The sequence below is a fragment of the Halichoeres trimaculatus genome, unplaced genomic scaffold (assembly GCF_033239565.1).
Source record: "Halichoeres trimaculatus isolate MK-OKI-2021-1 unplaced genomic scaffold, fHalTri1.1 fHalTri1_scaffold_19, whole genome shotgun sequence".
NCBI classification, from domain to species: Eukaryota; Metazoa; Chordata; class Actinopteri; order Labriformes; family Labridae; genus Halichoeres; species Halichoeres trimaculatus.
The window spans coordinates 3,569,632-3,596,211 of record NW_027437197.1 but is presented as its reverse complement, the minus strand read 5'-3'; the positions used below and the strand labels follow the sequence as shown (position 1 = coordinate 3,596,211).

General features: G+C 42.3%; 1 protein-coding gene across 1 annotated transcript in view; it reads right to left on the bottom strand.

The window, feature by feature from the left end:
* Nucleotides 1-26,580, bottom strand: part of neb (nebulin) — a 64,344-nt gene that overhangs the window by 30,514 nt on the left and 7,250 nt on the right. Inside the window, exons 8-82 of the mRNA XM_074695060.1 lie at nucleotides 25,151-25,255; nucleotides 24,632-24,736; nucleotides 24,433-24,540; nucleotides 23,882-23,998; nucleotides 22,440-22,541; nucleotides 22,245-22,352; nucleotides 22,063-22,167; nucleotides 21,889-21,987; nucleotides 19,577-19,681; nucleotides 19,372-19,479; nucleotides 19,171-19,284; nucleotides 18,895-19,092; nucleotides 18,702-18,809; nucleotides 18,521-18,619; nucleotides 18,328-18,432; nucleotides 18,102-18,209; nucleotides 17,703-18,014; nucleotides 16,175-16,381; nucleotides 15,978-16,082; nucleotides 15,779-15,886; nucleotides 15,384-15,695; nucleotides 15,070-15,276; nucleotides 14,874-14,978; nucleotides 14,663-14,770; nucleotides 14,268-14,579; nucleotides 13,973-14,179; nucleotides 13,776-13,880; nucleotides 13,565-13,672; nucleotides 13,137-13,448; nucleotides 12,840-13,046; nucleotides 12,643-12,747; nucleotides 12,441-12,548; nucleotides 12,016-12,327; nucleotides 11,715-11,921; nucleotides 11,525-11,629; nucleotides 11,288-11,395; nucleotides 10,886-11,197; nucleotides 10,591-10,794; nucleotides 10,250-10,354; nucleotides 10,033-10,140; nucleotides 9,637-9,948; nucleotides 9,346-9,549; nucleotides 9,037-9,141; nucleotides 8,787-8,894; nucleotides 8,383-8,694; nucleotides 8,089-8,292; nucleotides 7,883-7,987; nucleotides 7,666-7,773; nucleotides 7,262-7,573; nucleotides 6,961-7,164; nucleotides 6,709-6,813; nucleotides 6,503-6,610; nucleotides 6,103-6,414; nucleotides 5,807-6,010; nucleotides 5,613-5,717; nucleotides 5,210-5,317; nucleotides 4,811-5,122; nucleotides 4,523-4,726; nucleotides 4,266-4,370; nucleotides 4,074-4,181; nucleotides 3,673-3,984; nucleotides 3,371-3,574; nucleotides 3,177-3,281; nucleotides 2,950-3,057; nucleotides 2,546-2,857; nucleotides 2,345-2,449; nucleotides 2,055-2,153; nucleotides 1,827-1,928; nucleotides 1,628-1,735; nucleotides 1,206-1,517; nucleotides 1,005-1,109; nucleotides 810-914; nucleotides 619-723; nucleotides 420-527; nucleotides 222-332 (exon numbers count right to left, since the gene is read on the bottom strand). Of these exons, the coding sequence (XP_074551161.1) occupies nucleotides 222-332; nucleotides 420-527; nucleotides 619-723; nucleotides 810-914; nucleotides 1,005-1,109; nucleotides 1,206-1,517; nucleotides 1,628-1,735; nucleotides 1,827-1,928; nucleotides 2,055-2,153; nucleotides 2,345-2,449; nucleotides 2,546-2,857; nucleotides 2,950-3,057; nucleotides 3,177-3,281; nucleotides 3,371-3,574; nucleotides 3,673-3,984; nucleotides 4,074-4,181; nucleotides 4,266-4,370; nucleotides 4,523-4,726; nucleotides 4,811-5,122; nucleotides 5,210-5,317; nucleotides 5,613-5,717; nucleotides 5,807-6,010; nucleotides 6,103-6,414; nucleotides 6,503-6,610; nucleotides 6,709-6,813; nucleotides 6,961-7,164; nucleotides 7,262-7,573; nucleotides 7,666-7,773; nucleotides 7,883-7,987; nucleotides 8,089-8,292; nucleotides 8,383-8,694; nucleotides 8,787-8,894; nucleotides 9,037-9,141; nucleotides 9,346-9,549; nucleotides 9,637-9,948; nucleotides 10,033-10,140; nucleotides 10,250-10,354; nucleotides 10,591-10,794; nucleotides 10,886-11,197; nucleotides 11,288-11,395; nucleotides 11,525-11,629; nucleotides 11,715-11,921; nucleotides 12,016-12,327; nucleotides 12,441-12,548; nucleotides 12,643-12,747; nucleotides 12,840-13,046; nucleotides 13,137-13,448; nucleotides 13,565-13,672; nucleotides 13,776-13,880; nucleotides 13,973-14,179; nucleotides 14,268-14,579; nucleotides 14,663-14,770; nucleotides 14,874-14,978; nucleotides 15,070-15,276; nucleotides 15,384-15,695; nucleotides 15,779-15,886; nucleotides 15,978-16,082; nucleotides 16,175-16,381; nucleotides 17,703-18,014; nucleotides 18,102-18,209; nucleotides 18,328-18,432; nucleotides 18,521-18,619; nucleotides 18,702-18,809; nucleotides 18,895-19,092; nucleotides 19,171-19,284; nucleotides 19,372-19,479; nucleotides 19,577-19,681; nucleotides 21,889-21,987; nucleotides 22,063-22,167; nucleotides 22,245-22,352; nucleotides 22,440-22,541; nucleotides 23,882-23,998; nucleotides 24,433-24,540; nucleotides 24,632-24,736; nucleotides 25,151-25,255 (12,129 nt within the window). The remainder of the gene's footprint in view (nucleotides 1-221; nucleotides 333-419; nucleotides 528-618; nucleotides 724-809; nucleotides 915-1,004; nucleotides 1,110-1,205; nucleotides 1,518-1,627; nucleotides 1,736-1,826; nucleotides 1,929-2,054; nucleotides 2,154-2,344; nucleotides 2,450-2,545; nucleotides 2,858-2,949; nucleotides 3,058-3,176; nucleotides 3,282-3,370; nucleotides 3,575-3,672; nucleotides 3,985-4,073; nucleotides 4,182-4,265; nucleotides 4,371-4,522; nucleotides 4,727-4,810; nucleotides 5,123-5,209; nucleotides 5,318-5,612; nucleotides 5,718-5,806; nucleotides 6,011-6,102; nucleotides 6,415-6,502; nucleotides 6,611-6,708; nucleotides 6,814-6,960; nucleotides 7,165-7,261; nucleotides 7,574-7,665; nucleotides 7,774-7,882; nucleotides 7,988-8,088; nucleotides 8,293-8,382; nucleotides 8,695-8,786; nucleotides 8,895-9,036; nucleotides 9,142-9,345; nucleotides 9,550-9,636; nucleotides 9,949-10,032; nucleotides 10,141-10,249; nucleotides 10,355-10,590; nucleotides 10,795-10,885; nucleotides 11,198-11,287; nucleotides 11,396-11,524; nucleotides 11,630-11,714; nucleotides 11,922-12,015; nucleotides 12,328-12,440; nucleotides 12,549-12,642; nucleotides 12,748-12,839; nucleotides 13,047-13,136; nucleotides 13,449-13,564; nucleotides 13,673-13,775; nucleotides 13,881-13,972; nucleotides 14,180-14,267; nucleotides 14,580-14,662; nucleotides 14,771-14,873; nucleotides 14,979-15,069; nucleotides 15,277-15,383; nucleotides 15,696-15,778; nucleotides 15,887-15,977; nucleotides 16,083-16,174; nucleotides 16,382-17,702; nucleotides 18,015-18,101; nucleotides 18,210-18,327; nucleotides 18,433-18,520; nucleotides 18,620-18,701; nucleotides 18,810-18,894; nucleotides 19,093-19,170; nucleotides 19,285-19,371; nucleotides 19,480-19,576; nucleotides 19,682-21,888; nucleotides 21,988-22,062; nucleotides 22,168-22,244; nucleotides 22,353-22,439; nucleotides 22,542-23,881; nucleotides 23,999-24,432; nucleotides 24,541-24,631; nucleotides 24,737-25,150; nucleotides 25,256-26,580) is intronic.

Sequence of the window (26,580 nt, the reverse complement as noted above, 5' to 3'; positions counted from 1 at the left end):
GAAAAAATCAGTGGGATTGTTTATTTTTTTTATTTTTTTATTTTACTTTATTATTTTATTTATTTATTTATCTATTTTATTTTCATGATTGTATTTTATTTTATTACTTTTTTATTTATATTTTATTAATTTATTTTTATTATTTTTATTTACTTTTTTATTATTATTTTTATTTAATTTTTTTATTATTATTTTTATTTTATCCGTCACTGTTTCCTTACCAGCCCCTTGTTCTTCTCCTGCTCGCCACAGCGCATCACTTCAGGGAAGTCCACCAGCGTCCCAGCCATGTAATGACCCTTGGCCTTCTCATGCACATCCTTGTACTTGACCTAAACAATGCAGGATTAAAATGTTATGTTTACATGTTGGAGGAGAACATGCTAACAAGTGTTTCGACCGTCTTCTGTCACACTCACATCACTGGCGATGTCCCTGCTCTTCTTGCACGCAACGAGTGGGATGTATTCATGGTTCAGCTGGTAGCTTGTAGCCTTTGTGTCGTCCCAGCCTTGTTTGTAGAGTTTCTGAAATCATACAAAGCAGGAACAAAGTTAAGTGTTAGCCAATGAGTCAAATTAAAGCATAAACAAATGGCGAAACTAATGACTTCCTTACCTCGCTGATGATCTTAGAAACCTCCCTGCTGTGGGCCAGCTGAGGCGTGTCCTCTGAACCAATGTAGATTCCCTTCTCCAGGTTGAATGTCTCTTTGTACTTGAGCTGTGGAGGAAGAGAAACACAGTTTGGATTTGGATTGTGATAGGGTTTGAGTTAAAATTTGGTGTGTGTCGTGTGTTTTTACATACATCACTGAGGTTGGCAGCGTTCAGCTTGGCGAGGACAATCTCAGGACGGTCCACAACCAGGGTGAATTTCCCGAAGCATTCTTTGGCATTCTTGGTGTAAAGTCTCTGCAAGAAGGATCAAAGCGCTAAGGTGAGACACAAAACACTGACAGAAAAAGAGAAGACATGATGAAGAATTAAAAAAGGTTAACATACATCGTTGAGAATCTCCTGGGCTTTCTTGACCTTGACGTGGTCGACGGAGTCAGCTGCTACCCAGCCACAACCACGGATCCATTCCAGATCTGCTTTGTACACAACCTGGAAACAAGACGAAAATCAGTTTAGACATATCTGAATAACTCCCGTGAAGACTTCAAAAAATAAAGGGCTGTGGATGGTGTGATGAGCACTCACATCACTCTGCAGGTCGTAGGCTTTGCGAGCCTGGATGACGTCGTTCTGATCTGGCAGGCAGGTCCACTGGTGCAGGCGGGTTCTGTAGTTGTCGTCGTTGACCTGGATCTGGCATTTCTTGGCCAGTTCAAACTGCAGCATGTCCACTGGGAGGTTGAACTTGGTCTTGGATTTGTTGAAGTCCTTCTTGTACAAAGCATCACTGGCAATCCTGGCGGAGTTGAGAGCCAGCATCATCAGAGGATCGTCCTCTACGCAGCGAGCTCCGATGTGGTGGCCAACCTGCTTACGGTAGGACTCCAGGTACTTGTGCTACAAGTCACATTAAGAGAATATTCTCAGTTTTTAAGGTGTTTGGATAAATCTGCAACAAAAGCATTCTTTTATTATTAAAATAACACTGAAAACATCTCCTCACTCACTTTGCTCTGTACTTTAGTGGTGCTGATGCACTGCTTGATTGGTACGGCGTCTCCAGGCATGTAGTAACCTGTTGCTTTGACTTTGTCCCATTCTTTGGTGTACAGATGCTACAAGATACAAAAAGATATTAAAGGTTTATGATTGTGCAATGTTAACAAGCTGATGTGAAAAAAAACATCCCATGAGGCTTCGTCTTACCGGGTGAACGTTCTTAGCGACCTCTCTGGCGGTGGCGAGAGTTGGAGTGTCCAGCATTGTGAACTTGGTCTTGTCCTGGTGCCAGGCTGCACGGTATCTGGCCTGAGAGAGGATTAAACTCAAATTACCTCAAACTCCTCTGCTACTGTTTTGTTTTGTTGTGTAGTTTCACCAAAGAGCGCTCTGAACATCATTCTCGCAGCGTCTGAATGGAAGAGTCACGCTCACCTCATCAAGGACATCAGCAGCATTCTTGGCACAGACCAAGTCGACTCTATCGGTTGGAACAATGAACTTCTGCTCGTCCAGCTTGACGCGGTAGCCTCTCTGGGAAATGAAACAGGTTTTGTAAAAACAAGGAAAAAAGAAAAGACTCAAAAGTTTGTGGAAAAACAACCAATCAAATGGAGGAAATTGATCTGATTTTCAGGACAAGTGATCATAGAGGGAATATGGTCTTCCTTTAAAGATAATCTTTTTTAGTAAGTGTTGAAAGACATCAAATTGTTCAGACTTACTTCAGCCAGGATCTTCTGGGCATGCTTCACCTTAACGACATCAACACACTCATGTGGCATCCATCCACATCCACGCAGCCACTCCAGATCAGCTTTGTACACGGCCTGAGGAGACAAAACAGGACAGTTGGTTGTTAAAAATCCAAAACAGAAAAGTAAACGTGCTATAAAGCATAAAAATGTAAAGGAAAACGCACTCACATCACTCTGGAGGTCATAGGCTTTTCTGGCCTGGACCACGTCGTTGGAGTCTGGCAGGCAGGTCCACTGGTGCAGGTGAGTCCTGTAGTTGAAGTCGTTGACCTGGATCTGGCATTTCTTGGCCAGCTCAAGATTTAGCATATCAACTGGGAGGTTAAACTTGGTCTTGGACTTGTTAAAGTCCTTTTTGTACAAAGCATCACTGGCGATCTTGGCAGAGTTCATAGCCAGCATGATGAGAGGGTCGTCCTGGACGCAGCGAGCACCAATGTGGTGGCCAACCTGCTTACGGTATCCAGTCTTGTACTTGTACTAAAAAGAGAAGAGATGAAACATGTTTAGAAATTGAGAGAGAGTCTTATTTGAGAATATTTTGCATTAAAAAAAGGTTGGCTCTTCCTTACATCACTGGCGATATCTCTGGAAGCTTTAGCCTTCAGCACAGAGATGGCATCCTCCTTGACGTGGTAGCCTTTAGCCTTCTGATCGTCCCATGCCTTTGTGTACAGTTTCTGCGAATAGGGTAAGCAAAATAAAATCATTTCTGTGCTTTATCGGCAAAAAAATTCAAATAAGAAGATTTTGCTAAGGTTGAGAAAATTTAAAGTAAACAGGGGATGAAAAAACGTACATTGCTGATGTTGATGGCGTTAGCCTTGGACAGGTCAAAGGTTGGGGTTTGGGCTGGCAGGTGGAAGTTGATCTTGTCTTTATCCCAAACTTCTCTGTATTTCCTCTGTCAGAAAAAGAACAACACTGTTTCAGTATGATGCTATAACTCATATAAACAATACTGAAGCTTTTACATAAGAAGCTTTGACTCACCAGACTGATATTGTCAGCATTCTGCTTGGACAGGACAATGGCCGGGAGGTCGACGACACTGGTGAACTTCACGGTGCTTGGGGGCTGGCGGTAGAGCCTTTCATTGAGAATGGTCTGAGCATTTCTAGCTTTGATGACATCTACAGAGTCATGAGGAGACCAGCCACATCCCTTCAGCCACTCCAGATCAGCTTTGTATACAGCCTGAAACAGAAACACAAATGTTTAAAATATTGGATTAACTCATATTTAATAGTCTGTTCACCAAAAACTGATGACTTCTAAGCTTTGCATGTACTCACATCGCTCTGTAAGTCGTAGACCTTTCTGGCCTGGACCACATCGTTAGAGTCTGGCAGGCAGGTCCACTGGTGCAGGTAAGTTCTGTAGTTGAAGTCGTTGACCTGCTGCTGGCATTTCTTTGCGAGTTCAATGGCCACCATGTCTCCTGGCAGGTTGTACTTGGTCTTGGTCTTGTGGAAGTCCTTCTTATAAACATTGTCGCTGCCGATCTTGGCGACATGAGCAGCCAACAGACACATCGGGTCGTCGTTTATGCTAAGGGCACCAATGTGATGGCCACACTGCTTGCGGAAACCAGCTTTGTATTTGTACTGCGGGTTTGAAAAGGAAGTATTTTTGATTAGTATCAAAATATTTACCACAACATATGATTTGTCAGAAGAAAATGGGACGGACTTACATCACTGACGATGTCTCTTGATGCCTTTGCTGCTAGAACAGAGATAGCATCTTTGGGGAGGAAGTAGCCTTTGTTGATGGCTTCCATGTAGCCTTCACGATAATGTTTCTGGGGGAACATAGATAGTGTTAGGTTGATTTATACATCAATGCACATTCATGTTTTTGTGATAAACTTAGAGTGGTGTGTTACCAGACTGGTGTTGAGTTTATTCTGCTGTGCAAGAACGATCTCTGGCGTGTCAGGCATGACGTGAATGTTGGTCTTATCCTTCTCCCAGGCGGCAATGTATGCTTTCTGTAATCAGCAGATGAACAGGTTTTACAGTGACATGTCTTTTTCTGAGTAAAAGACTTAATCAACATAAAAACAAAGCTTTGGTGTCAAACAAAATTAACCAAGAACACAAGAAAAACTTGGAATAGTGAAACTGGATTGGCTAGCTTTACCTTGTCCATGGTCTGGGCGTTAGCTGTAGCCAGGGCGTATGGCATGTCGCATGTCTGGGCAGTGAATTTGTAAATGCTGGGATGCTGGCGGTACTTTCTTTCACTCAGAATCTCTGCTGCTTTCTTGGCTTTCTCCACATCGACTGAACCAATTGGCACCCAGCCGCAGCCACGGATCCATTCCATGTCGGCTTTGTACACAGCCTGCATAAGACAGGAGAAAGGTTTGGTTTTTAGTCTAAAACCTCACAGTCTTCAGAAAACACATCATAAAGTGTTAGTACTCACATCACTCTGGAGATCATAGGCTTTCCTGGCCTGGACCACGTCGTTGGAGTCTGGCAGGCAGGTCCAGTTGTGCAGATGAGTCCTGTAGTTGAAGTCATTGACCTGGATCTGGCATTTCTTGGCCAGCTCAAGATTCAACATATCAACTGGGAGGTTGAACTTGGTCTTGGACTTGTTGAAGTCCTTCTTGTACAGAGCATCACTAGCAATCTTTCCAGAGTTCAGTGCCAGCATGATGAGAGGGTCGTCCTGGACGCAGCGAGCACCAATGTGGTGTCCGGTCTGCTTGCGGTATCCAGTCTTGTACTTGTACTAACAGGAGAAAGTTAAAATAAATATCAAGAGAGTGCTGTGAGAAAAAGCACATCTTAAGATATCTGTTTTCTGTGAAACACTTACGTCACTGGCTATTTCTCTTCCATGTTTGGCAGCGATAATGGAGACAGCGTCAGGCTTCATGTCGTATCCCTTCCTGAACATCTCCTCAACACCTTCCCTGTATAGTTTCTGGAAAGGACAAAACGAAAGTCAAATTATCAAATTAAGCTCTTTTTGATCAGAAGTTCCCCTTTAACCTCCACAATCACACATTTCAAGACAGCCAAAATAGTAGATACCAAAAATATCCTCTCTTAAGACAAGGCCAAAAAACTTGTCAATGCTTGGTTACCTCAAGGTTGTTTGGTGACATCATTGTGAGTTGATGTTGTAAAAATAGCAGATTAATACTCTGATTTCTCAGCTGTATCTATGTTCTTTTATACCTCAGGAGAGTACCAGTCCCAGAACAAACAAAACCTACCCTGCTGATGTTGTAGGCATTAGCTCTAGAGAGCAAAATCTCAGGCAGGTCAGGGATCATATGAGTCTTGAGTTTGTCGGCCTCCCAGGCAGCGATGTAGTTCCTCTGTGATGAGAAGCACAAGTTTCCAGTGACGAATGTATCATCAGAAGTGGTTAAACATATCCCTTGGTGACATATTTCACAGACTTTACCTTGTTGATGGTCTCTGCATTTGCTTTAGCCAACACCATGGGCATGGCGGACATGTCAGTCTTGAATTTGAAGTTTTCAGGTTTCTGCCTGTAGAGACGTTCACTGAGGATCTCTGCTGCTTTCTTGGCTTTCTCCACATCAACCGAGCCAATGGGAACCCATCCTACGCCGATGACCTCATCCATGTCAGCCTTGTACACAGCCTAAAGGTAGAGGGTTCACATGTCAACTGTCAAACTGAAACAAAAGACGAAGTAAGCATGACGACATGTTTCAGATAACTAGCAAGGCTTACATCACTCTGGAGATCGTAGGCTTTCCTGGCCTGGACCACATCGTTGGAGTCTGGCAGACAGGTCCACTGGTGCAGGTGAGTCCTGTAGTTGAAGTCGTTGACCTGGATCTGGCATTTCTTGGCCAGCTCAAGATTCAGCATATCAACTGGGAGGTTGAACTTGGTCTTGGACTTGTTGAAGTCCTTCTTGTACAAAGCATCACTGGCGATCTTTGCAGAGTTCAGAGCCAGCATGATGAGAGGATCGTCCTGGACGCAGCGAGCACCGATGTGGTGGCCGGTCTGCTTGCGGTATCCAGTCTTGTACTTGTACTGTGAATATCGAAGAAATATGTTTTTACAAAAACAGTTAAAGAGCTCACATCATGTCTACTTGCGCTGGACACTTGAAGCTACTCACATCGCTGACGATGTCCCTGGAGGCTTTGGCAGCCAGGACAGAAATGGCATCCTTTGGAAGGAAGTAACCTTTCTTGATGGTGGCTTCGTAACCTTGCCTGTACAGTTTCTGAAAAGTGAAACATAAATGGATATTTTCTTCAAGACTTTCCCCAGAAGATTTTTAAATGGACAGTTTGACTGTGAAGGATGATGATCATCACGTACCTTGCTCATATTGATAGCATTCTGTTGGGAGAGGACGATCTCTGGAGTGTCGGGTTGGATGTGCAGTATGGTCTTGTCCTTCTCCCATTGCTCAGTGTAAAGACGCTGAAACACAGCACAATTAATCCCAGTGTTAGTCGTTTCTGATTCACAAGTTTTCCAAAGAGGACCTCAAATGAGATTATAAATTATTCTCATGTACCATAGCCCTTATGACCTCTAAATACATTCCTATTCTCCATCAAAGTCTACCTTGTTCATGGTCAAAGCATTGTTCTTCGCCAACACCAGATTCATTGCATCTGATTTGCTGGTGAAGGGAACGGTGCTGGGATGCTGGCGGTAGTTTGTGTCACTCAGGATTTCTGCAGCCTTCTTGGCTTTCTCAACATCAAGCGAGCCAATGGGTACCCAGCCCAGGCCCTGGAGCCACTTCAGGTCAGCTTTGTAGACAGCCTGGGAACAGTAAAACAGGTTAAGCACCAGATGTTTCTAGAAGCATAACAGGAAACAAGAGAGTAGGAGAAAAGGTTAAAGGAGAGGCTAAACTCACATCACTCTGCAGGTCATAAGCATGTCTGGCTTGGCGAACATCATTGGCGTCTGGCAGGCAGGTCCACTGGTGCAGATGAGTCCTGTAGTTGAAGTCGTTGACTTGGATCTGGCATTTCTTGGCCAGCTCAAGATTCAGCATATCAACTGGGAGGTTGAACTTGGTCTTGGATTTGTTGAAGTCCTTCTTGTACAGAGCATCACTGGCAATCTTGGCAGAGTTTATAGCCAGCATGAGCAGAGGGTCGTCCTGGACGCAGCGAGCTCCAATGTGGTGTCCAACCTGCTTACGGTATCCAGTCTTGTACTTGTACTAAAGGGAGAAAAAACAAAGTTGTATTTGTAGTTGTTTCCAATAATAAGTCTATAATACTTTCTTATTGTTGGGAAAATCTGATTGCTTACATCACTAGCAATGTCCCTGGAATTCTTGGCTGCCTTGACGGAAATGGCGTCACCGCGCAGATCATAGCCCTTCTTCTTGGCATCTTCATTAGCCTGCTTGTACAGTTTCTGTAGAAATATGCATTTTAATTAGAGATTTTAAGTATGTGAAGTCTCCATGAAGATAATCTTTTCACAAAGTTTAAGCACATTTATCTTATGTTTATTCCTCACTTACGTAGCTGTAGTTGATGTTGTTGGCTTTGGCCAGGAGAACATCCATAGCGTCTGGCATGATGTGGATATTTGACTTCTCCTTATCCCAGGCATCTACGTATGCTTTCTGCAATCACAAATAAAACAAAACACAGAGTTTAAAGCAATGTTAGCCACAATTTGTGCACAGTCATTTAACACAGGATAAATATTTAGATGGTTGCATACCTTGTTCATGACCTGAGCGTTGGCCTTAGCCAGCACCATGGGCATGTCCTCAGTGGTGCATTTGAATTTGAAGTTGCTTGGGTGTTGGCGATACAACCTTTCACTCAAGGCCTCAGCAGCTTTCTTGGCCTTTTCAACATCCAGTGAGCCTATGGGCACCCATCCAATACCCTGCATCATCTTCTGATCCTCTTTGTACACAGCCTGTGGACAAAGAAAGGTAACATCGATAAAAGTGCATTTTATCGGGACTAAAACAATAAAAACATTTACAGTATATCCTAATCAACTCACATCACTCTGCAGGTCATAGGCATGTCTGGCTTGGCGAACATCGTTGGCGTCTGGCAGACAGGTCCACTGGTGCAGGCGAGTCCTGTAGTTGAAGTCGTTGACCTGGATCTGGCATTTCTTGGCCAGCTCAAGATTCAGCATATCAACTGGGAGGTTGAACTTGGTCTTGGATTTGTTGAAGTCCTTCTTGTACAGAGCATCACTGGCGATCTTGGCAGAGTTTATAGCCAGCATGAGCAGAGGGTCGTCCTGGACGCAGCGAGCTCCAATGTGGTGTCCAACCTGCTTACGGTATCCAGTCTTGTACTTGTACTAAAGGGAGAAAAAACAAAGTTGTATTTGTAGTTGTTTCCAATAATAAGTCTATAATACTTTCTTATTGTTGGGAAAATCTGATTGCTGACATCACTAGCAATGTCCCTGGAATTCTTGGCTGCCTTGACGGAAATGGCGTCACCGCGCAGATCATAGCCCTTCTTCTTGGCATCTTCATTTGCCTGCTTGTACCTTTTCTGTAAACAAACACAAAAACAGACAATTTTTTGCACATTTTCTTTAAAGCAGGACTATGAGATAGTATTATCAATTTGTATCAATAACAGATTAACAAATAATAAAATGACAAGTCTTAGAGCTCTAAGATAAGTTACTTACGTAGCTGTAGTTGATATTGTTAGCTTTGGCCAGGAGAACATCCATAGCGTCTGGCATGATGTGGATATTTGACTTCTCCTTATCCCAGGCATCTACGTAAGCTTTCTGTAGTGACAGAAAACCACAATTAAACAACAATCTAATACAATAAAGGCAAGCATAATATCAATCTGTGCAGTTTAACTTTAAAATCATGCATTGATTTTAAGAGGTACAACTTCGAATCAATCTTGCCACATGGGGAGAAAAGACAGAACGGACATAACAAGCTAACCCACACCCCCTGGCTTTAAGGACTGGTTTTCCTACCTTGTTCATGACCTGAGCGTTGGCTTTAGCCAGCACCATGGGCATGTCCTCAGTGGTGCATTTGAATTTAAAGTTGCTTGGGTGTTGGCGATACAGTTTCTCACTCAGGGCCTCAGCAGCTTTCTTTGCCTTCTCAACATCCAATGAACCAATGGGCACCCATCCAATACCCTGCATCATCTTCAGATCCTCCTTGTACACAGCCTGGTGAGAAGAGGGGGTTTAGTGTGGGCCAAGATTCAAGATAAAGGAAATTCATCTTCGAGATTTAGATGTAATGATTAAACTCACATCACTCTGCAGATCATAGGCATGTCTGGCCTGGCGAACATCGTTGGAGTCTGGCAGACAGGTCCACTGGTGCAGGCGGGTGATGTAGTTAGCATGGTTGACCTGGATCTGGTTCTTCTTTGCCAGCTCAAAGGCCATCATGTCTACTGGGAGGTTAAACTTGGTCTTGGACTTGTTGAAGTCCTTCTTGTACAGAGCATCACTGGCGATCCTGGCTGAGTTCAGAGCCAGCATGAGCAGAGGGTCGTCCTGGATGCTGCGGGCACCGATGTGGTGGCCAACCTGCTTGCGGTATCCAGTCTTGTACTTGTACTGCAAACAAGAAACAGCAATGCATTTTATGTATGTATGTACTCATGGATGTTACTTATGACAAGCAGTAATACAAATATTTACATCGCTGGCAATATCCCTGGAAGCCCTGGCTGCCTTGATGGAAATTGCATCGTTACGAAGGTCGTATCCCTTCTTCTTTGCGTCTTCATTGGCCTGCTTGTACAGTTTCTGTATAAGGGAAGACACAAGAAAACTTCAATAAACTCTTCAAAAACATGGTTTATAAAACTTGTTTATTTAGAAAATGGGGAAAAAATTTAATGTCTGAAGGACTTACCACACTGTAGTTGACTTTGTTGGCTTTAGCCAGCACAATATCCATGGCATCAGGCATGACATGGATGGTTGTCTTGGCCTTATCCCAGGCGTCAACGTAAGCTCTCTGTAAAGTGAAGTTAAAATACGAAGTGTAAATACAAAAATACAAAACAGGCATTCATTAAAATTCTATTTAAAGTTTGAAAAGCTCTGATCAAAAGCACTAATTCTACCACGTACAAGTTTTTTGCAGGAGTGGAAATGATATGCAATTAACACCTATGCATATGATGTGATTGTATGGAGCATGGTTTACAACTGCATGAATAACACTTGTCCATTAATAATAGACAGACGTACCTTGTTCATGACCTGAGCGTTGGCCTTAGCCAGCACCATGGGCATGTCCTCAGTGGTGCATTTGAATTTGAAGTTGCTTGGGTGTTGGCGATACAGTTTCTCGCTGAGAGCCTCACCAGCTTTTTTCACCTTCTCAACATCCAGTGAGCCTATAGGTACCCATCCAATACCCTGCAGCATCTTCAGATCCTCCTTGTACACAGCCTGGATGGGAAAAAAGGTATGTGATCTTAAAAATAGTCTTATAAGATTGATGACATGGCAGAAAAGACGTAAGAAGAACATTTATACTCACATCACTCTGCAAGTCATAGGCATGTCTGGCCTGGCGAACATCGTTGGAGTCAGGGAGGCAAGTCCAGTTGTGCAGATGAGTTCTGTAGTTGAAGTCGTTGACCTGGATCTGGTTCTTCTTTGCCAGCTCAAAGGCCATCATGTCCACTGGGAGGTTGAACTTGGTCTTGGACTTGTTGAAGTCCTTCTTGTACAGAGCATCACTGGCGATCCTGGCTGAGTTCAGAGCCAGCATGAGTAGAGGGTCGTCCTGGATGCTGCGGGCACCAATGTGGTGGCCGGTCTGCTTACGGTATCCAGTCTTGTACTTGTACTAAAAACAGCAGATGTTACAGTTAACATGTTTGATCATTTTTAGGGGGAAGGAAGAGTTTAACATACAAATAGAAACACTCAAACTTACATCACTGGCAATAGCTGTTGAGACTTTGGCGGCCTGTACTCCGATGGCATCAGCACGATAATGATGGCCCTTCTTCTTGGATAGCTCATTGTCTAATTTGTACAGTTTCTGAAGAAGGGGACAGAAGGTATGTTAACATTTTGCAGATTTCTGTAGGGACTGTGTTTATGACTGTTTTTAGTTTTGTTGACAATCCCACAGGCCTGATAATGAAAATCAGTAGGTACAACACTTTACCTCACTGACGTTCTTGTTGTTTCCTCTGGCAAGAACGATATCCATCGCATCAGGCATGACGTGGATCGTTGTCTTGTCCTTCTCCCAGGCTCTGGTGTATGAGCTCTAAAAAACAGAATGAAATTGTGAGGTTAGATCTTTGTGTTAAATATTCAAGAAGCAGGGTCATCATGTTGTATCGCATCAGTACCTTATTCATGATCTGGTTGTTGGCCGAGGCCAGCACCAGATCCATAGAGTGCATATCCTTAGTGAACTTGAAGTTGCTGGGATGTTGGCGGTAATGGGGCTCACTAAAGGCCAGGGCGGCTGCTTTTGCTTTCTCTACATCCAACGACCCAATGGGGACCCATCCAATTCCTTTGAAAAAGGTTTGATACTCACTCTTGTACTGGTTCTGTTGGAGAAGATAGAAGGAGGAAGTTTTTAAAACAATAAAAAAGGATTGAAATCGTTAAAATATATTTTGTAACTCAGTTTGAGTTTCATACATCACTGGCGATGAACTGCATGTTGCGGGCCAGCTCAAAGTTCATGGCGTCAGGCAGCAGAGTGTAGCGGGGGATGTGCTGCCTGTAACCAGCATAGGTCTGGACAGAGGACGCCTGCTTGGCGTGGACCACACTCATCATGTCCACTGGGGAGTGATACTTCAGCTTGGCCTTGTGGTAGTCCTTCTTGTAGTTCTTGTCACTCTGCAACTTGGCCACCTCCATGTAGTGAACCAGCAGAGGATCATCCTGGAGGCTGCGGAAGCCAACGTGGTGGCCTCTGGCTTTCTCATAGGCCAGTTTGTACTTGTACTATGGAAGCAAATACACATTGTTTTTAGTTTTCTCCATATTCAAAAAGAATGTTTTTTAGTTTTTTACAATTTAAGATGTATGCTGTTGAGGTGAGGTAGTTTGTCACTTACGTTACTGGCAATGGTGGTTCCTGACTTTGCAGCAAGAATTGCGATGGCATCGGCCTTGAGGTTGTAGCCCTTGTTGGCCATCGCCACGACACCAGCTTTGTACAGTTTCTGTTCAACATGTCAAACAGAAAAAACATTAGAATACAAAAGTATTCTATCTGCTGTGAGTCGAAGTTTTGTTGTAATTGTCTATTTTTCATACGTTGCTCATGGTGATAGCGTTGGCCTTGGCCAGGACGATCTCAGGAGAATCTGGCATAACATGGACTGTAGTTTTATCTTTTTCCCAAGCTGCAGTGTAAGCTTTCTGTAAAAGACAGAAAGAAAAGATGATGATGATGAAATGAAAAAATATATAAAACAGCATTTTAATGCCCTACATCTTGGGAGATAGATCACCTTGTTCATGATCTGGTTGTTGGCAGTAGCAAGAGTCAGGTCCATAGAGTCCATCAGCTTGCTGAACTTGAAGTTGGAGGGATGTTGGCGATACTTCTTCTCACTCTGGATATCTCCACCAACTTTGGCAGTTTCAACTGCAAGCGACCCAATGGGGACCCAACCAATTCCTTTGACGAAGCTCTGGTACTCACTCTTGTACTGGTTCTGTTAAAGAAAGGGGATAGTTGTTATTTCATTAACAAAATAATTTCAAACTTTTAAAATTTATTGTGAAACTCAGATTAAGTTTCATACGTCACTGGCGATGAACTGCATGTTACGAGCCAGCTCAAAGTTCATGGCGTCAGGCAGCAGAGTGTAGCGGGGGATGTGCTGCCTGTAACCAGCATAGGTCTGAACAGCTGAGGCCTGCTTGGCGTGGGTCAGACTCATCATGTCCACTGGGGAGTGATACTTCAGCTTGGCCTTGTGGTAGTCCTTCTTGTAGTTCTTGTCACTCTGCAACTTGGCCACTTCCATGTAGTGAACCAGCAGAGGATCATCCTGGAGGCTGCGGAAGCCAACATGGTGGCCTCTGGCCTTCTCATAGGCCAGTTTGTACTTGTACTGTAAGAGACATTTGTATTTTTACATTAAAGGTCATGTTATATTTCACAAAAACATTCCCCAAAGGATACTTCAATTTCTCAATGATTTATGAATCAAAGTCGTATCAAACTTACATTACTGGCGATTGTGGTTCCAGACTTTGCTGCAACAATAGGGATGGCATCGGCCTTGAGGTTGTGGCCCTTATTGGCCATCGCCACAACACCAGCTTTGTACAGTTTCTGTAAAAGCATGAATATTCATGTGACTTAAAAAGAAACATTTTCATTAGCATTTTGACAATAAGACACATTAAAGCTGTCCCATGTAAATCCATTGCCTTACATTGCTCATTGTGAGAGCGTTGGCCTTGGCCAGGACAATCTCAGGAGAATCTGGCATGACATGGACTGTCAGCTTGTCCTTCTCCCAAGCAGCAGTGTATGCTTTCTGCAAACAAAGATTCAGAAAAACATATAAATTATGCCAAAAAAAAATGTTTGTGATTTTTGTTTCTATGCTGCAAATTGTCCGTGCATCACCTTGTTCATGATCTGGTTGTTGGCAGTAGCAAGAGTCAGGTCCATGGAGTCCATGAGCTTGTGGAACTTGAAGTTGGAGGGATGTTGGCGATACTTCTTCTCACTCTGAATATCTCCACCAACTTTGGCAGTTTCAACTGCCAGAGACCCAATGGGGACCCAACCAATTCCTCTGACGAAGCTCTGGTACTCACTCTTGTACTGGTTCTGTTAGCGAAAATGGACAAATGTTACTACAATAAAGCATGAAGTTAAAGCTTTGAATAAATTGTGGAAATTAGTTGGAGTTTCATACATCACTGGCGATGAACTGCATGTTGCGGGCCAGCTCAAAGTTCATGGCGTCAGGCAGCAGAGTGTAGCGGGGGATGTGCTGCCTGTAACCAGCGTAGGTCTGGACAGCAGAGGCCTGCTTGGCGTGGGTCAGACTCATCATGTCCACCGGGGAGTGATACTTCAGCTTGGCCTTGTGGTAGTCCTTCTTGTAGTTCTTGTCGCTCTGCATCTTGGCCACCTCCATGTAGTGAACCAGCAGAGGATCGTCCTGGAGGCTGCGGAAGCCAACATGGTGGCCTCTGGCTTTCTCATAAGCCTTCTTGTATTGGACCTTTATAGGAAAAAGTGATTCATGATGAGCTTTTTGTGTTTTTTAAAGCTCTTCTCAGTATAACTTTAGACTCATGGACTTACATTGCTAGCAATATGTCTGCCCTGCTTTGCATGAAGAACAGAGATGGCGTCAGGCTTCAAGTCATAACCCTTGGCAATAGTTTCCAGCCACTTGTGCTTGTAGTGACTCTGGAAGGGAAAAAAGAAAAATTAGAGTGTATTAATGCACAGATGATGATTTGTTTTGACTTGTTTATTTCACAGATAGTAAAGAAATACATTGAGCTCTAACCTCGCTCAGAGTCTGAGCGTTGAACTTGGCCTGAAGGAACTCGGGGCTGTCAGCAGGCAGATTGTAGGTGTGCATGAACTTCTCTCCAGAGGCTTTGTACGCAGTCTGGATTGCGGAATAAGAAAAGTCAGACATTCATTTTTGCAAGTTTCTTGTATAAATTTGCTCATCCCCTATGAGAAGAGTGCAGCCTTACTATGTCCATCTGCTTTGAGTTAGCCATAGCCAGAGCCATGTTCATGTTATCAGTCTTGCTTGTGAACTTTAATGTACTGGGATGCTGGCGGTAGTTTATTTCATCCAGTGCGGCCTTTGCAGCTTTGGCTTTCTCAACATCCAGAGAACCAATGGGAACCCAGCCAGTGCCTTTGGAGAAGTTGTTGTAATCTGATTTGTAGACGTTCTGTGGGATTAAAGATGAAATGTGTTTAATTTTTAAATATGTTATCACAGAATAACGCTCTGCTGCTGCATTTAACTTTAACAGTAATGGATAAAGGTGGTGCATACATCACTCTGGATGTCCATCATGCCGCGACACAGCTGCAGGTGCATGTTGTCAGGCAGGAGGAAGTAGTTATGAGGGATCTTCCTGTAACCAGCGTAGGTCTGGACAGCAGAGGCCTGCTTGGCGTGGGTCAAACTCATCATGTCTACTGGGGAGTGATACTTCAGCTTGGCCTTGTGGTAGTCTTTCTTGTAGTTCTTGTCACTCTGCAACTTGGCCACCTCCATGTAGTGAACCAGCAGAGGATCATCCTGGAGGCTGCGGAAGCCAACATGGTGGCCTCTGGCTTTCTCATAGGCCAGTTTGTACTTGTACTATAAAAAAATGAACAATGCGGTAAAAACTGCTGAATTCATTACACATAAAAAGTATCATACTGGGTGTTTTTAACACTTACATTACTGGCGATTGTGGTTCCAGACTTTGCAGCAACGACAGGGATGGCATCTTCCTTCACATGATGTCCTTTGAGCAGATCTTGGCGATGGGCGTAGGTGTAGTAATTCTAAATGGAGTAGTAATAAGTGCCTTGTTAGATAAGTAGTTACAGTTTAATTCCTGCAACATTTTTCATGTGCACAGACTATGCAACTCACCTGGCTGATGTTAACAGCGTTGTACCTGGCTTGCATCAGCTCAGGGGTATCAGAGGGGAGGTGGTAGGTGTGCATGAACTTCTCTCCACTGGCCTTATAGTCTTTCTGTACGGTAAAGACAAAGATTTCTTCCCGTCAGCTTCAATCAGGAGTTTAAAGTCTCAAACAGTGAATTTAATTTGTTTCCTTCAACTCACCACATTCATGATCTTGGCGTTGGTCTTGGCCAGCTCCATGCTCATGGAGTCCATGGTGCTGGTGAATTTCAAGGTGTCAGGGTGCTGGCGGTACTTTTTCTCATCCAGAGCTGCTCCTGCTGCCTTCGCCTTCTCCACCTCGAGGGAACCGATAGGAACCCAGCCCGTTCCCTTCACTGATGATTCATAATCCTGTTTGTAGTTGACCTAAAGAAGGAAAAAGAGAAATGTTGAGAGTAAAATCTTTGTTTACACTGGGGAAAATAAGTATTGAACGCATCAACTTTTTCTCATCACATTTATTTCCAAAGATGCGATTCAAACAAAATTTGTACCAGACATTGGTATTAACTCAAATAATCCACACATGAAAAGAAATCACAACGTTCAGGTCCATAAATAATGATAATAATGATTGGACACGCTAACTGAGACTCATCTAATACTTAGTGGAGAAGCCTTTGTTTGCAATGACAGCTTCCAGAAGCTTCTTGTATGTTTGAACTAATGGCCCACACTGCTCAGGTGTGATTTTGGCCCATTCCTCTGCACAGATTGTCTTTAAATCTGGAATATTCTTTGGTGCCCTCTGGTGAACCCTTTTCTTTACTTCTTTCCACAAACGTTCAGTTGGGTTGAAGTCAGGTGATTGACTAGGCCGTTCTAACAGATTGATTTTCGTTTTTCTGAAACCATTTGAGAGTCAACTTTGCCGTGTGCTTTGGATGGTTGTCCTGCTGGAAGGTCCAGCCACGTCTCATCTTCATCATCCTTGTGGATGGCAGCAGATTCAGATCAAGAATTTCCCCATACATGGCTCCATTCATTGCTCCGTCAGTTATATGAAGTTTACCAACACCATGAGATGAGAAACAACCCCATGCCATGATGCTTTCACCTCCAAACTTCACTGTTGGTGTAGTGTTTTTGGCTGATGTGCAGTGCCATTTCTCCTCCAAACATGGTGTGTAGTATGACAGCCCAAAAGTTCAGTTTTGGTCTCATCTGACCAGACAACATTCTCCCAGTATTCTACAGGCTTGTCAAGATGCTGTTTAGCAAACTTTAAACCAGCTTCAACATGCCTTTTCTTGAGGAATGGAATCTTGCGGGCTGAGCGTCCATAGAGGCCATGGCGGTGGAGTGCATTGCCTGTTGTTTTCTCTGTAACAATTGTACCTGCTGCCTCCAAGTCTTTCTGGAGCACTTTCAGGGTGGTCCTTGGCTGGTTGAGTCCTCTTCTGACTATCTTTCTGACTCCCTGGTCAGAAATCTTGCAAGGAGCTCCTGTGCGTGTTCAAAACATTTTTCCTGTGTTATCATACTTAATTCCATATAATCATTACTTATGGACCTAAATGTGATTTCTTTTCATGTGTGGATTATTTGAGTTAATACCAATGTCTGGTAGAAATTTCGTTTGAATTGCATCTTTGGAAATAAATATGATGAGTAAAAAGTTGATGCATTCAATACTAATTTTCCCCACTGTTTGTCAATGCTGTGTCATAAAAGAAACCAAACTTACATTACTGGCGTTAAAGTTCATAGTGCGTGCGAGCTCCAGACCCATGGCGTCAGGCAGCAGAGTGTAGCGGGGGATGTGCTGCCTGTAACCAGCGTAGGTCTGGACAGCAGAGGCCTGCTTGGCGTGGGTCAGACTCATCATGTCCACTGGGGAGTGATACTTCAGCTTGACCTGGTGGTAGTCCTTCTTGTAGTTCTTGTCACTCTGCAACTTGGCCACCTCCATGTAGTGAACCAGCAGAGGATCATCCTGGAGGCTGCGGAAGCCAACATGGTGGCCTCTGTCCTTCATGTAAGCCTTTTTATACTGGACCTATGGGTTGGAAAGCACATGGTAAATAGCGGAGTCTTAGAAAGATCTTTTCTCTTGGAGGAGACCTTCAGTCTTGGGGAAACTTACATCACTAGCGGCGTGTCTGGCAGCTTTGGCGGCAATAACTGAGATGGCATCAGGCTTCATGTCATAACCTTTAGCGATATGCTCCAGCCAGGCTTGCTTGTAGTTTTTCTGAAATGACAGATTAAAGATGTTAAAAAACAAAACAAAGAACACTGACGCACACACAGCTGCATGATTAATGTCATATTTAGGGAAATATTCGACTAAACATGTTTCTGGGTCTTACACTGCTGATGTTGTAGGCGTTGCACCTGGCCTGGAGCAGCTCAGGCACATCAGGAGGCAGAGAGTACTTCTGATGGATCTCTTCCAGACCTCTCTTGTAGAAACGCTACAAAGCAAATAAAGAAACGGGATATAAAGTGTGCTCAAAAAAAAGATATGGATTGGGAGATCCTCTTGGGCAGGAATAGACTCACATCACTCCTCTGGAGCTGGTTGACTTTGGCCTGAAGTTGAATCGGGTGGTCGTCGATAGAGGTGAAGGGGACGGTGTCGGGATGTTGTCTGTATTTTTTCTGTGGAAAAAATAATCACCATTTATAAAAAGCTACATCCTTCAATGGAGCATATCTCCCACAGGAAGTGTTGGACACACACCTCGCTGAGAATCTCAGCAGCTCTCTTGTTCTTTTCCACGTCCATGGAGCCGAAGGTGATCCACGGGGAGCCCTTGGTGAAGTTGTTGTAGTCGGCTTTGTACTCATTCTGAGCAGGAAAACAAACGTCAGTAAATACGTTATCAACCTTAAAAGAGCAGGAATACATTGTTGTTGAGTCCGTCTCTGCTCACGTTGCTCTGGATGACATTGGCTTTCTTGGCCAAGTCTAACAGCACGCTGTCGTAGGGGAGGAAGAAGTTGGTGCTGATGCTCCTGTACCCGGCCATGCTGGCGATGGCCTGAGATTTCTTGGCCAAGGTGACTGACATCATATCCAGGGGCGTGTGGTACTTGGTCTTTATCTTTTCATAGTCCTTCTTATACTCACGCTGTGGAGACATCATAGAGACGTTGTTCAGGAGCGCTCTTTCTTTACATTTTGATTAAAAAGTGAGAAAAGTGCTTACATCACTCTGGATTTTGGCCACGTGAACTGAGTGTAGGATCTTGGGATCATCGTTGATGCTGAGAGCTCCAACCATCTGGCCTTTGTTCTTCTCGTACTCCTTCTTATATTTAACCTGCAGAGAACAGTACACCATTATATAAGCAGGAAACAAAACAGCAGACATTTAGGAAGCATTCAGCTGAGTTTGTTGTGTACTTACATCACTGGCGATGTTGGTGTGAGCACGGGCAGCGAGGATCGGGATAGCATCACCCCTGACCTCAAACTTTTTCGCCTTGGTTTTCTCCCAGTCATACTTATAACAGTTCTGCAGGAACAAACATCACAGCATTCAGGGAAACAAAGCTGATATTAATTCAGTCACTGTAAAATGTAAAGAAGTGGGCGAATAAAAATGTACTTACGTCACTGAGGTTGAAAGCGTTTACTCTGGACTGGATGAAGAAGGGATAGTCTGGAGGCAGGCTGTTCTTGGTCTTAATTTGTTCGTAATCTGCTTTGTAGTTCAACTAAGAAAAGAGCAAAAAGAGAAAAATTATGTTTTGAATGTGTTTAACCTTAAGCTCGAGGAGTCCCTTGTTCAGTCATTTAAGATGATTTTTTTTAAGTTATCTTTTAATTGATCTATTTTCACATTTTATAAACATAAAAGGCAATAACCAAGCCAAGATAAATGGAATCAAAATCAAAAGAGAGTTAAACAGGATAGAAAATATAATAACACAATCAATAAATAAATAGAACTAAAGTAACTAAATAAATAAAATAGAAAAAAAATAAGAAAAAAAATTAGATTAAATCAAAAATAAATAAATAAAGTAAAAGAAATTAAATTGAATCGAAAAAAATAAATAAAAAGGGGATGCCATGCTACATAGATGTCAGAGGTCCATAAGCGATTTCCATATCTTCTTTATTTTTTAGAAAGCTCCTGAAAGGCAACACTCTACTCTAGAGGTCTGTAAATTTCATTGCACTTAGGTAATAATTAGACAAAGATTTTTCTTATTTCTTTGAAATTTCATGAGCATTTGGTGAAAATTAGCACATAACTTCTGTCCAGATTTTGTTTTGCAGTGCGCCTGTACTCACAGTGTCTATCACAATCAGCTAAGGCCAGTTTACAACCCCACTCTTGGTGGATATCACATCTGAAGCCTTTGGTTGTATCATGTAAAACATTAAAGGCCTAATCATAAAGTTTATCATTTTACATCTGATCTCAATTATGCAGATCAACAAACTGGGTACTAAAGAGCTTGGTGAAATGAAATAACAAATAGCTAACTTTCAACTGCTTACTGGGAAATTGAATTATTCACCGTACATTTTAAAGGTAATTATCAGAGGAAGCAATGAACCTGACTTCTGTTTTCAAGAACGAAGCAGCTTTTTATCTCCTGCTTCTCCGGAAACAGCAGAAACCTTGGGATACTTCTAAAAACATTTCCAACAAATTATTTGGTGATCATCACCTTCTTACCTCGCAATTTGGGGTAGATTTGAAAGAAACTGGAAAAAAAACCAGTAAACTACCATTTGTGACTTGCGACAATAAATTTGGACATTATTTTAAAGAAGTAATGTGCTCATTTTAAAGAAATAAGAAAAAACTTTGTATAATTATTACCTATGTGTGATGAAATTTGCGAACCTCTAAAGTAAAGTGTTACCTTTTAAAATGCTTTATTTTTTGATTCTGAAAGGCAGGTATCAGGAGCAAAACAAAGAAAGGTAAGAGAGTTACTTCTGTCATTCAGCCTTTCTTTTCTTATTTAACTATAAGGAACTAAGTTTAAAATGGAAGAGCCATGTATGTCCCTCCAAACGTATCATATAAGATGATTTTAAGCCACATATGTCTGTTTATTTGACCTGTTGCTTTGTGCACTCTTACATGTGTGAGCAGATACTGCAGGGTTTTTTTTTTTTTTTTTTGTTTTTTTTTTTTTCAGATTGTTGCAGGTGTGATTGTAAGTTTCTCTTTCTGTCTGTTTTTTTCTATAATGAGATCGTAAATGATGAATCCCCTTCTGGCTGAAGTCTCTAGCTTTTACCTTCATATATACGATGGCTTCTTTTGGCACAAACATTTGCTTGAAAAAGGTCTATGACCAAAAGGTCACAATAAAGTTTTTCTGTCTAGAAGTTAACCAGTGTGCGGGAACTTTCTCCTTATAAATTTGGACTTTACTGTCTTTATCCAACACACCTGCCTGAGGAGTGGATGTGCAAAGATCTGTGTTTTATGTGTTTAACCTCCCACTAGTCTTCACTGCGATACAGAAAAGCAGCAAAGACAAAAGCTAAAGAGGTGTAATCTGAGTTTCTGTCACCAGAGGGCAGCAGTGTATCAGCTGTATCCCATCTGAAATCTATTGACTGTCCCTTTCCCTGCCTCCCCAGCCCCTCTCCAATCACAGGGTTTATTCTGGGCCAACTGAATGCTTGTTGCTATTTATACTACAGAGAGATGGCTCTCCAGTTTCCATGGAGCCCACAGAAAGACAGCTGGGCTACGTGGATGATTGGGCACATTTTAACGTGATCTGCACATCCAGGAGAATTTGATCTGGAGAGTTAGATGGCAATCATAGTGATTTCAGTCAATAAATGAACAATTTATAGAGAGTGATGTTCACATTTGGCTCTTTTGAACCGCTGATTGATTTATGTGAGCGTGAAATGAGAAAGCAATGAAAGCAGTCGTACGTACATCACTGAGCTGCTTGGCGTTGACGGCGGCTTGAACCAAAACGGGCGAATCGACCACTTGTGTGAATTTCACTGTGTCAGGATGTTGCCGGTAAACTTTCTGTAAAACCAAATAAAGAAACGTGTTACGACAGGCAGTAAACATACATCAAAACAAGAGGAGGGCTGTACTCACATCGCTACACGCTTGAAGCTTCTTTGTGGCTTCATATTCAGGCGTTATTGTTTGAGGGAAGAAGCATCTTGTCTTAATATCTTCATACTCTGCTTTGTAACTTTGCTGAAAGACAGAAAATAAAGGTTGTGAGAAAAGATGCAAAACATTTAAAAGATTCTTTTTGATCCAAAATAATTTACCTCATTCTTCATTTCCTCCATGCTCTTGCAATGAAGCATGTAAAGATCTTCATAGCTGCCAATGTAGTGGCCTTTTACCTCGTCGTCATACTTATCTTTATAATGTGCCTGGAAAAGAAGCCAAATGTTTACATTTTTAAGACTGGAAAATTAAAATATAGCAAATTTATGAATGTAATTTGTGGATTTTCTTACGTCAGAGAACTGTTTAAGTACAGAGTCCATCTGAAACTTGGGCGTATCACAGTAGTTGATGCTGAAACCGCGAGATTTCTCATAATTGGCTTTATATACTTTCTGCAAAGGAGGAAAAACACAAAAATTAAAGCAGGAAAACAACAAATAATTTATCCTAACTGTGAATAAAGTGGATCTTAAACCTACATCTCAACACTTAAAGGTCCCATATTGTGCAAAAATCACTTTATTAAGTCTTTTAGTGAAATTTGTGGGGTCTTTGTCTTTCCTCCCAGCCCACAAAATGTGATATTTAATGACCAAACCTGTTCTTAGTAAAGCTTGTGAATGTAAAGTCCTGACCTAAAATGAGCTGTTTGGATTTTGAGGATTTACCGACGTCAGCGATTCCCTTTTTTGACCAATCAGGAGCAAGTCTGACCTGATTGGTCCACCGGAGCAGATACCCCCGAAAGTTGACGAACCACCACTGCTCTGTTTTTGGCTGTAAACAGCCACATAGTTCCATGCTCAAGCTTCCCATCTCTGAAGAAGACAGACTAAGTGTCTAGAGTTCATTTATCAGGAAATGTTCCAGCTACACTCAGTAAAACTGTGCATGTGTGTGCTAGTCACTTCACGGCCGACTGCTTTTCCAACTTTGGACAGTCCAACAGAGGGCTAGCCAATAGACTGGTCCTGAATCCAGGCGCATTACCAACCATCCTCCAACAAACCTGGGACCCTGGAAATGTGAGTATTTTAAATGCTGTGTGCTGTGGAGCAGATGGAAGAGCTTTTCCTCAGTGTCCCCCCTGTCTCTATGTTAGCTTCAGGATGCTAACTTTAGCTGCAGTTAGCCTGTTGTTTTAGCCTGTCATGTTACGGTAAACAAGCTTCGCTGTTTTCTAAACATTGTGCACTCGGAGCTCGTGGCGCCGCTCTCAGTGACGGGGAAGAGCGGGGCGATATCAGCGGTGGCTCATTTACATATGAAGGCCACGCCCACTAAATCAGAGCGTTCTGAACAGAGGGGCTATGAGAGCCTGGAAACAATGCTGCTGTGCTTGATTTATTGGCTTTTTGGACCAAAACATGTTTCTACCATTTCATGAAGACATCAATGATCCAGATTTAACTGCACAAAAGGAGCACAATATGGGACCTTTAAATCACTTAAACCCCATCAAGAGCAGCAAGTGGCTTCATTTGAGTTGAATTAGCATCAATCATGAAAATTCACTTACTAAAAGCTTCATGTGAGACGCTCTAAACAACACCCACCTCAATCACTTTAGCAGCATTTTTCATTAATGGTCTGATAAGAGTAACAGTCAATTCAAAGAAAGAAAGAAAGCAGCGTCTGCCTACACAGAAAACAGGCTGATACTGCTGAGCTGAATCTCCTAAAAGAATTATCAAAGCTCCATCATTTCGTGTTGAACCTTGAAGACACCTACATCACTAAGGATAGTGCCGGCGTATCTGAGTTGTCTGAGGAGGGGATTCTCTGTGGCGGGGAGCGTGTTGTAGTCACATTGTGCTTTCGTCTTCTCGTATTCCTTCTTGTAGTGGACCTGACGGCAGAAACACACAGAACAGAGTGTTGATAAAGTCATACAACGCAAAGCATTCGTCATTCATCAGGGAGAAACAGGAATCTTTATCATTTCCTCAACTGACGCATGTTTGGATTATGTGTGAACGTGTGGGCGGCTTTGAGGTCGACAGAAGCAGGAAAGCCGCTTCGTGTGTTGGTTCTGGAGAAACCACATACTTCCCGAGTGAGAGCAGACCAAATGTAGATCTCTCTGTCACACAGCGCTTGTGTGTGGGCACAATACATTCAGTCCCTGCGTCAGAGTGGCCTTGGCGTGTTGACTCACACTCTGCTCAGAGACACGGGTCAACTCTCTGTCGTGTCTTCCACATGAGATCGGTCCTATAAAAATAATCCATAACCTTTACGTGTGTGTGTGGTTGTTTGTTTGTGTTGTTGGTGTTTACTCACCTCACTAGCAGCGATGCGAGCCTTCTTATTTGTGTCGTAAACAGGCGTGTCTGTTTGCATGAAATAAATTTGGTCTTTTTCGTCTTCAAACGCTTGCGTGTATTTTCTCTGGAGAAGGAAAAGAAAAACGGATGCTGAAAAATGATCAGATGAGTAACATTCAGAGTTTCTGCACACATTTCTTTTAGAGACGTCTTACACTGCTGAGGTTGTCCATCGCCACCCTGGCAGTGGCGACGTCGAAGTATGGCGTCTCGCACCACTGGCCCTTCACATTCTTATTGTAATCTTCCTTGTACTTGAGCTGTGAAGGAAAAAACATCACAGATTCACATGTTTGTTGATAACTTGTACAGTTACATGCAGAAAATGAAGAGGTGTCACATGTGTCTTTGGGAATGACAGGAATCTGTGTCATTTCCACCCACAGTTGGCCTCTCCCGTCTAGCTTAGTGCGGCCATTTATATCAGAGCAGGTGGCTGGATTTCCCCGCAGGTCTACGAGGACCCGGGTCATGATTGTGCAAACTGGTTTGGGTCTATAAACTCTTTACAAACACACTACAGATAATGAACGACCACAGGTTGATTGCAAAGTCTGCACATCGTCTCAGTGAGCAGCTGGTTAACGGCACATTTACTCCCACATTTAGAGAACAAGAGGAGTGCGATGCATACTGCACTCCACTTCAGGTGCAGGATTTATTGTCTTGCTTACATCACTGCGCTGATGGGCCACTTGCTTGGCCAGCTGCACTTCAGGAGGATCAGCCAAGGAGGTGTACTTGGCCTTGCGCTCATGATGACCCTTCTTGTAGATTATCTGCAAATCAGGAGCGAAAATCACAACAAGAAGCAAAGTGAGAAGTTGATTCTTTATTTTGAGCACATTGCATTGATTGGTGACTTTTTCTACAAGGCAGCTGTGACGGCAAATGAAGGGCAGTGGGGACTGTCACAGCTGTTATATCTGATACAGTAATTAATGGACCCTGAACTGCAAAAATAAATTAAAGCTGATTATCTTCAAAATGAATGGGGAGAATAAATTTCCCTTTTAATTACCAACAATGTTAGTGCCAGCTATTTTTATACTATTACATCTGACTGTGCACAAACCACCCATCCCTGAGAACTGACGAATACTGAAAACATGCATGTGTGAGATGCATGCTGCAAGGCGAGCATCTTCAGAATTAACCATTTATGATGAAGTTTATTATGTTCTTATTTTCAGCAAATTTAAGCCATTTAAAAGAGAAATAAAGCAGTTAAAATGTCTATTTTTATTGTTTTGATTCCTTTACACATGACGTCATGCAGATTTCAGACAAATTTGCACCATGGATAACTGGAAAACATGAAAACAGCTGTTTTCCTGGAAAAGTTTTCATAAAACTCTCTAAACCTAGAAATAATTTGAAAATACATATTTTCTGGAGTGTTGTTCAATATTTGGGATATGTCCTTGGTTATAAGATCCCCTGGGACCCCCAGATTGTGTATCTAGGCATGATCACTGAGGACTTAACTGCAAAAAACTGAAATCTTGTCAAGTGTCAGGCCTCATTTTTGTCTTTAAATAACTTAAAACAAGACATTTTTCTGGACTGATCAGTTGAATATGGCTCATATCAAGTATAATAAGACCATTTTTACTTAAAATAAGAGAAAAACACTTGAAAAGATTTCAGTTTTTGCAGTGTATACTTAAATATCTGACCTCATCTGGTGAGATTATGCAGGTTGCCTTGGTTTTATTTTATCTCTCTTATGCCAAACACCTTTTTTAAGGAATTTTGTGTTTGAAAACATTTTTTTGTGTAGAAATATATATGTATATATATATTTATCTATAATTACCCCCTTAATAGTTCCTTCATATTTCTGTTTGGTCGTATTTGTTTTGTTGTGCATTTTGTATTTTTTTTTTGGTAAAAAAAAAACATTTTTATTAATCTATCTACTTTTATTTTGTTATCTTTTTTAACATATATATATAGTCATTTAGTTTTCGTCTGTTTCCTTTATAATCGTGATATACTCTGTTTCCAGAATACATAAATAATGGAAATACACGTTTTGAATATAAACCAATTCAAGGATATGTATGTACAGTGTATGGAAAGTTGCTGCCAAGTATGAACA